This window comes from Lactuca sativa, chromosome 4 (genome assembly GCF_002870075.4).
Source record: "Lactuca sativa cultivar Salinas chromosome 4, Lsat_Salinas_v11, whole genome shotgun sequence".
NCBI classification, from domain to species: Eukaryota; Viridiplantae; Streptophyta; class Magnoliopsida; order Asterales; family Asteraceae; genus Lactuca; species Lactuca sativa.
The window spans coordinates 133,723,385-133,732,929 of record NC_056626.2 but is presented as its reverse complement, the minus strand read 5'-3'; the positions used below and the strand labels follow the sequence as shown (position 1 = coordinate 133,732,929).

General features: G+C 33.7%; 1 protein-coding gene across 1 annotated transcript; it reads left to right on the top strand.

Annotated features, from left to right (window-relative positions):
- The first annotated feature begins 3,948 nt into the window (after nt 1–3,948).
- On the top strand, nt 3,949–8,335 carry LOC111877338 (stress response protein NST1-like). The gene is made up of 3 exons (XM_023873859.1): nt 3,949–4,194; nt 4,306–4,401; nt 8,150–8,335. The coding sequence occupies exons 1-3, from the start codon at nt 3,949–3,951 to the stop codon at nt 8,333–8,335; spliced, it is 528 nt and encodes a 175-aa protein (XP_023729627.1).
- Nucleotides 8,336–9,545: the final 1,210 nt, after the last annotated feature.

Here is a 9,545-nt window from a genome sequence, read left to right as displayed (position 1 = left end):
CAATCAGCATGTTTTTATTTATTTATTTTATTTTTTAATTTTTATTGTTATTCACCCCATTAATGGCATATTTAGTTTCATGAAAATGTTTTGGTCAAAGGTATGCAACAGCCAGATCAAAGGGTATACATTATTTGTTTTCAATACATAATTTTTTTTTTGAAAAGAATTTAATATTCTAGTTAAAAATTTAAGGGAATGCAATTGCAATCCCTTCCATGCGGCACTGTTCAAAACCCATTACACAAATGAATTACAATTGTCATAACCTTCAAAGGGTTCTTCTCATCAATTTTACTCTCATACTCTCATCTTGTACTTGTCTTCCTTATAAAATATTTTACCCCTAACTTCCCAAACTTTTAATCTATCGTATCCCATACACCTGCTATACATTATTGTTTATATTCTTAAAGTTGTCATCAGGTTGTAATCAATTTCTTCCCATGGATTCTTTGAAGTATGATCTTCCGCTTTTGAACACCATTTTTCTAGTAAAGATGAGAGCTTATTGGCTTAAAATGACTATGATGTTTTTTTTTTGTATATTTTTGGTGTTAAGAACACGACTACTACTTTAAGATATGGGAAAAGAAAGGATAAAAAACCTTTAGCTCAAATCTAGGTTCTCTTATACAACATTATCTTTCCAGAAGTGCACTTAATAAACACTTTATTTTTATATAAACTTCAATACAGAGGAAACCTTGTTTACCCACATCCTTGACTTTAATGAAATTGTTTCTCATTTAGCTACTATGTTTGTAAACTTCATTTAAAGTAAGAATATCACATCTATTTAGGAAACTGATGAAACAAATGATTTCTTCCAACGTGTCAAGAAATTCTCAAGGTGAACATTTATTTGTAAAAGTTGATCTAAAGAACAGGTCTCTCAAAGAAATAATTGTCGTTCTAAGTCACAGTGTAAAAGTCGGCCTTTAAAGTATTACTAGATAGATAGTTACGATTTTCGAGTGTCTCTGAGATTGGAATAAGAGTTCGAAAGAGAACATACAAGAATTAATCCCACATCCCACTCATTATATTTTTATTTCCAAAGTAGCTAAATAAGATTCAACTTATTTGAAGTTAAAGATATAGGTAATCAAGTTTCATCCATCTTAAAGTTTATATACTAATACCTTATGTTTCCAGTGCATCTTGATGGTGAGACCCTTCTTCGTACCAATAGATTCTATCTTTGACTAGAGGGAAACGACAATCTTTTCTTTATAGTACTTCTTGAAGGATATTGCTATATAGGTGATGTTGTATTGTAGCTAAAGCTTTACAATTATTTATTTCTCATAGTCCAAGTAGTTTGATTCTTGCTTCCAAAAAATATAAAGTATCATCAAAATCAGTTTAAGCCAATAGAGCTCTCATAGTTATTTGCTATAAAGAAAGCATGGTGTTACAATCTAAAAACGTGAGATCATATTTCATAGAAGCCATGACAAAGAAATTGATTTTAACTAAATATTCAAGAAAAAAAAATATAAATAATAACTAATAGGAGTATGAGGATAACTAGATTTATATGTAAGGAATTTAAGGGTTAAAATAAATTATATGGAACACAAGTGTAAGATGAGACAGTGAAAGTAAAATAGATTAGAAGAACCCTTTGAATGGTTATGATGGAATCAATTTTTAGGTAATGTTTTTTTTGGAAATAAGGTTGAAATATAACTTTTTATAACATGAGGTACTACTTTTATCTCTCTCTCTCTCTCTCTCTCTCTCTATATATATATATATATATATATATATATATATATATATATATATATATATATATATATATATATATATATACCGTTTACCCGCGCCAAACAACGGATGCGAATATTTTTTTCAACAATTAGTTTTTAGAGACCATTAGTTCTTTTACGCAAATAGCTTTCTACATCTAAACAATTAGCAATAAGAGTCATTCTAGCAGAAACGAAATCAATAAGAATTAAAAATGAAAAGTTTGGGATTCTTTATAAAAGTACATGAACACAAGATTGATTGTGCATTATTAATCGAACAACACTTCTTTATACACTACATTTGATGTATAGACTACAATTCCGTTGAATTGTTCATCAGATTTCACTAATAATTTTGTGTTGGCACATGATATCCTTATGAATAGTGTCACATAAAGTTGGTCATGCGAGAAAACCGATTCTGAAAGATAAATACCTACATTTGGAATTGTTTGTTCTTGACCTTTTTTTGGTTGTTGTCGCAAAACATAGTAGAATTAGAAATCGTTTTCTCTTTAGCATGAATGGAAACATGCCTTGTTTAGACGGGCATAGAAGAATCCTTGGCAAAAATATCATCTTTCCAGCATGTTGAGAAACATCTATTTCTGCATCAATGGCATTGTGCTGAAAACTTTTACATCCTCTGCTCATTGATTCTACCATCAAAGAACCTCTACAACTACTACACATTGACCTCTACATACCTTCTGTAATAGAAAGCATGTCTCGGAAGAAATACATCTTGGTAATTATGGACAACCACACTTGTTTCACATGGGTTTTCTTTCTTCTCCAAAAACCAAAAACTGCTAAAGAATTAATCAACTTCATCAAAGGAATTGAAGTCATCATGAAGCTTCCTGTCAGAAGCATCAAGAGTTACAATGAACCTGAATTTACAATTCCCTTTTAAATAATTATATTGTTGATAATTGCATTGAACACAATTTCTCGGATCTCTACCCTCTTCAACATAATGGTGTTGTCGAAAGAAGAAACCGAACACTCTTTGAATATTCCAGATCCATGCTTAACTTTGCAAATCTTCTGTAACACTTATGGGTTGATGTTGTAGCCACTACTTGTTTTTTTTAGGACTGAAGCATAATAAACAAACGTCTCAAATGCACTTTATATCAAGCACTCAATGGTAAGAAAGCTAATGTTAAATTCTTTCACATATTTGGTTGCAGGTGTTTCATCAAGAATAATAAAGATCACATGAGGAAGTTTCAACCAAAGTGTGATGAAGCTATCTTCCTTGGATAAATCACCAAAGGAGTTGCATATAGGGTTTTGAATAGAAGAACATGTTTGATGGAAGAAAGCTTTGATGTCACATTTGATGACTTGTATGTTCGAAATACTTCACATAATTATGTCACCTCCCATATTAGGGAAAGTGACACACCCTCCTCGGACAAACCAGTTCAACAAGTTATTGTTAATATTGAATTTGACTCCCTGTTCGGACTTGCTAGAGTTACTCTTGATGTTGACGTCTTAAATTTGAATGAAGCTTCGGTTTCCACAAATTCCTCTGTACCCATTCTTTCAGAAACTTCAACCTGAGAAGAGTCCTTATCTCTAGTTGAGGGGGAGCACTCAGAACCTTCTGACCCTTCGGATGCTTCGTCACCCACTCCTCCAAAAGTCAACACTATACCCTTTGAGAATCTATCTTCTGGTGAGTGTTGTTCGGTGGGAGCTTCCGATAAACATTCCAAAAGCCTCTCACAACACAATACAAAACATCACATCACTGACTGCAATCGATCATCTTGCACCTTGTCTTCACAATTGGACCAATGGCCATCCTACAAACCAAGACATTGGAAATCTCAATGTTGGTGTTCAAACAATGTTAACGAAGATCTCCGATGCTCTAGAACATTCTAATTGGATTGCTTCCATTTAAGAAGAGTTAGCTAAATTTAAAAGAAATGAAGTTTGTACCTTTATCCCCCCTCCAAAGCATCAAACAATTATTGGAACTCATTGGGTACTTCAAAACAAGGTCAATAAATTAGGAATTGTCATCCGAAACAAAGCCAAATTAGTTGCTAAAGGCTATTGTCAGCAAGAATGGATCGATTATAATGAAACATATGCTCCTATCGCAAGATTGGAAGAAATTCACATATTCTTCGGCTATACAGCTCACAAAAACATGAAATTTCATTAGATGGATTTCAAAAGTGCTTTTCTCAATGGAGAATTGAAAGAAGTATATCTCCAGCAACCTATAGCTTTTGAAAACCTATGTCTTCCTAACCATTATTACAAACTGATGAAAGCACTCTCTGGTCTCAAACAAGCTCCTCATACTGGGTATGAAACTTTGCCTAAGTTATTGGAAGATTTTGGATTCATCAAAGGAGTCGTTGATCCAACGTTATTTAGAAGGTCAAATCAAAAACTTCTAATGCTTGTATACATCTAAGTTGATGACATCATCATCAGATCAACCGACGAATCCATGGTTGGTAAGTAGCTTAAAATTAGCATGAATCGTGAAATGAATTTCTTTCTAGGTTTGCAGGTAAAACAATCTCTACAAGGTACATTTCTTCATCAAGAGAACTCTACTTCTGAATTGCTCAAGAAGTATTCAAAGGATAACTATGCATCATCAAAGGTACCCATGTCCTTTGGTACTAAAATGTCTGCTGATCTATCCAGAAAAAAAAAGTCGATCAGAAGACTTATCGTTGAATGATTGAATCTATTATGTACCTTATTAAAAGTAGACATGATATCATGTTCCCCGCTTGCCAATGTTCCTGATATCAGGCCAATCCTAAGGTCTCACATCTCACTGTTGTGAAACAAATCCTCAAATATCTTCGAGGAACATAGTCATTGGGTTTATGGTATCTAATCGGAAATGACTTTAGTATTCAAGATTTTATCAATTATGATAATGATGGATACAAAATTGATTGGAAAATCACACATGGAGGATGTCTATTCCTTAGAGGATGACTTGTAAGCTGGTCCTCAAGGAAGAAAAATTGTGTCTCTCTTTCTACCGTTGAATAAGAATATGTTGTTGTTCTCAAGTCCTCTAGATGAAGTCACAACTTCTAGACTACCGATATCGTATGTTAAAGGTACCAATCTATTGTGATTCTAAAAGTGCTATTGATATCCGACATAATCCAATTCAGTACTCAATGGCCAACCATCTCGATATTCGATATCATTTTTGAAAGATAACATCTTGAAAGAAAATGTTGATTTTTTTTGTTTCCACCACAAAAGAAGTTGCAAATGTTTTCACAAAGGCTCTTGATCAAAAAACGTTTAATAACTTTCATAACATGTTGGGGATGCTTAATCCTGATCCTATATGTTAACTTAAAATATCTCTGTGTCTGAATCCTTTGGAATGTGAAATTAATTCTTACGATTTCTTAGAAGAATTGCTCTCTACAATATCAAAAGCTCATATCAGAAACAATCAAATTGTCCTCTGATTCTCTCTTCAAACCAAATATATACTTTTTGTTAGAAATGTAGGGTAATAAAGGCACTTGGAAATCCTGAGAATTGTGTAATCTCCTTCAGATTGAAGTATTTGGGTGGCACTCCTAATCTTCAAACAAATAATACTATGAATAAGAGATCAAGAACAAAGAATTGAATGTTATAAAAATCATGAGTACCAGAAAATGAATACCAAAAACGGATTATATACCTCATTGTCTGAAAACTATCACAAGAAAATTTTATCTGTCATAAAATTACCCAAAATGTCATAAAATAGTTTTCCAACAGTCAAAAAGTGATGTGTCATAAAATTGGGTTTTAATCAGAGTGCAGATGAAGTCCAAAACCGGGTCAAATTTCTAGAATTTGGTGTGTTTTCGACCCTAACTAGGGGCTCTCCCCCTTGGACTCCGCCAGGGGGTGCTAACCCTGAACCCCCGTTCATTCATAGGCTTCACCCCAAAATGACAGTCTACTTTGAACCTTGAATATAATTAAACAGGTGTGTACTCCAAACCCTCTTTACTTGTTTAATATCCATCAAGATTGATTTTGGTGAATAAGTTAACCCATTACTCTAAAATACAATAAGTGACACAATCCACCAACACTTTTTTGTTTAATCTAACCTTATGTTTTTAAAAGTTTTTCTCCTCAAGTGTTACTTAGTACATCCCGTTAGAAGAACTCATTTACAGGTGTCAAAATGTATAATAAATAGAGTTCTTATGATTTGTCTTAAATGCTTAATCAGTTTTATTCTTTTTGAACACATTGTCCTTACAAATAAAGTTTGCATTTGAAATCATAACCGATTACATTTAATTGTTCAAATCATTCTCTCTTTAAAAGTACAACCTTTTCTTTAAAATAAAAGACATGTTTATCTCAAAAGTTTTCTTCCTCTCCATGGGTGGACCCATCTTTTCTAAGAAAATAAAAAAACAATCTATAAGTTAGTTTCTAGTTACATAAATTCGGGTTATTTGAACATTGATTACCGAATCACTCAAAACTTGCATTTAATGAATTTGTCATTATCATTAAATGCACCGTACTTATCACATTTTATAATTTTTTTTTATGAAATGTCTGATGGTGCATGATGATATCCGATAATCCAAACCCATATAAATCGCCTCTCTACCATGATTTTCACCCACACTCTCCAAACAGTTTCAACCTATCCTTTTTTCTCTCTCCATCTCTTTCTTGTTCATCTTCTCATAACCTGCAACTACGAAAAAAATAAGGAACATCATCCAAAAATCCAGGACCTTCATCTCAGTTAACCTTTCTTCAAAACTATTTCATGCAATCTCCAAGAAGTTATTGATATCACTCTTACCGATGTTGTCCTCACTCCTTTGAGTGAAGCTATAAAACACCATTCTCTTTTTGTTGCACTCACCATCACCACATCAAATGTTTCATTCGACTATCTGGTGAAACCATACGTCTCTAATTAGGTCGATGATAATATTTATCGAATTCAATTCCAACTAATTAATGTCAAGATAGTCTACCTAAACAAACACGTCTTGCTCAAATCCATTGGTTTTCCTAGATATGTTATTCGATCACGGTATGAAACACCCTTGACTACACAAGTCTTCACTAAACTTCTTGGAATAGGCCATAAAGCACCACTTGAAACCACCAACAACTTCAAGAAGTCAAAGCTTCCAGTTACATGGAACTTTCTTATTCAACTGATCATTCAGTGCCTTACTAGGAAGACTAGAGGAACTAATCAACTAAGAACTGCATGACTTCAAATCCCATGGAGAATCATCACCGGAAGACCTATTGACTAGACAATGTGTTTATGGAACAATTTCAAGGAATACATCGGCACCAAGAAGACGGAGATTCCACACACGAGATTCTAGGCTATTTTCCTTGAATCCCTCTACAATGCCTCCCAGATTCCTGTTGATGAATCTTTGGATATGTTTGAAACTCGTCAAATGAAGAGGTTTTCTGTTCCCGATAAAGTTGATTTTTAGAGTCACCAAATGTCTACCTGTTGCTCTTCTGGATCTAATTCCAAGAAATTTAGTTATTTTTTTCGAACATATTAAGGATACAGATAAAACAGAATGGGAACATCCAACCCCATCCTCGACAAGAACTCTACATAATGTATCCATGTCCTAAGTCAACAAAACTTATCCTAAAGGAAAACACATCATGAAGAAGAAGACAGAAAAAAAGAAACAAAAATATTCAACTATTCCATATCCTACACCCAAAAGGCGTATCCTATTGCACACTATAGACTCTCAATAGTCTTGGGGTGATAAAAGACCTCCCACTAGGTCAGAGGAACCTAAAGTCATCCATTCACCTCCTCAAGAAGGAGGTGTGTCAAAAGTAAAAGGGGTTAAGTTTGCTTCCATAGCCATTCCCTCTTAAAAGGATGTTGGAATTAGTTCGTCCACTAATCCTCAAATGGATACCCACTTAGATAAATTTCTTTGAATACATAATAAAATATCTTATTTGTTTATAATACACTACACTTCTAAAGTCTCTGCTTGGGATACAACTTACACTGTTAGAACTATGGATATATCCATAGAAAATCCTTTTTCAAGACTAACCTAAAAAGCATCCTATAAGTGTGGATGGACAAATACTTCAATATCTATCTTTACTTGAACAAAGTTCTAAGGAATGGCTTGCATTTTTGTGTACGCGTGTGTATAATTTTAGCATGATCTTGTACAGTAAAAACTTCTCCTAATCCTTCAAATAAGATCAAGTCACCGGATCAATGTGGCTCTTCGAACCGAAGCAAGTCCATTGCAGCCAAAATCATAAGAGAGAAAGAGTTAAAGGAGAAAGAGAAGAAAGATAAAGAAGCAACATATGAAATTGATGCACTCTAGAAGAAAACTCTCCATGATATTATGGAGAAACGAGAAAAAGAAAGAAAAGAATGGGTGGTCGTTGAAAAGAAATCCAAGGAAGAAAAGAAGAAAGCGACTGAAGAAATTGCACGAATCAAGGCCCTGACAGAAGAACTTCTCAAAAAGAAAGCAGAAGAAGCTCGAAAAAGTCTTCAACAACCTTGAAGTCTTCATCCAAGACTCTGACTAGAACTCAACTAAGTTCAAAGAATGAAATGTTTGGAAACGATTCCGAGGAATATGCCACAGAATCCATCAAAATCATGCCCAACATTTTCATTAAGCCTCACACCATCCAACAAACTGAAACCTCTCAAAAGCTTCCTACAAAACCAACAAAGTGTTCATCAAAATCTATAAACATAGTTTCAAAAGAACACAAGTCCACCGCTGGTTTGGGACCCTTTTCTAACACCCTGCTCCCGAGTTCAACTTAAGGAGAGAAAAGAAAGGAAATAGGTGGAATTGAGAGGAAAGTATAAGAGATTGATGCTCCTGAGTTTCATTAAAGGAAGGAAGAGGAAGGAAATGGAAGGATCACTTTCCCTCCTAACTTTCCTTCCGATTTGGGAGGATTTGAAAAGAAGGAATAAAATGTTTATCTTTCCTTCCATTTCTCTCCAATTTGGGAGCACAAAAGACAAATTTGTTTTCATTTCTTTTCTCTTCTTTTCTCTCCTTACATTCTTTTCTCTTCTCTTTTTTTTCTTTGCTTCAACTCGGGAGCGGGTGTAATAGCCTAAAATGTTTGGAAGCTAAAATGGATATCATCCTACAACAACTTTCCAAGCCTACTCATGCTCCCACTCTTGTAGAGGCCAAACCAATCACCTATAAAGAGCTCGAATCATCCATCTCAAAATCAATTGTTGAAATATCCAGATAACTTATTGATCACAAAGAGTATGTCAAAGGATCTTTCAGATTATTTTCAACTGAATTGGTGAGGAAACTATTGGATTTTTAATCAAAACTATTCTAATTGTAGTGTTAAACTTGAAGTGATTAGCAACGAAAGAATTTTTACATTTAAATAAACTAAAAGCATTGTTCCAATTAAGGATCATTTTACAAATCTAGGAAAGATTAAATCACCAATAGAAAGGAAAAAGATACAACCATTGAAGACTTTGTTTCCTTTTGTCAATTAGGAAGTTGATGTAGAATGTAAAGCAAAGCTCCTTTTTATCTTGGACACCAACAATAAATCAACTTGATAGAGGTGCTAGCCAAAATATTGTAATAATGTAAAAATCTTATGCTTTAAGTTAATACCAAGTATTAACTCAGAAAGAGTGTGAAAGCATCAACTTTAAATCATCGTGCCTTAACCTAATAAGAATTAGAGAAGAAGAGAGCAAGAAAATGAGAGCAT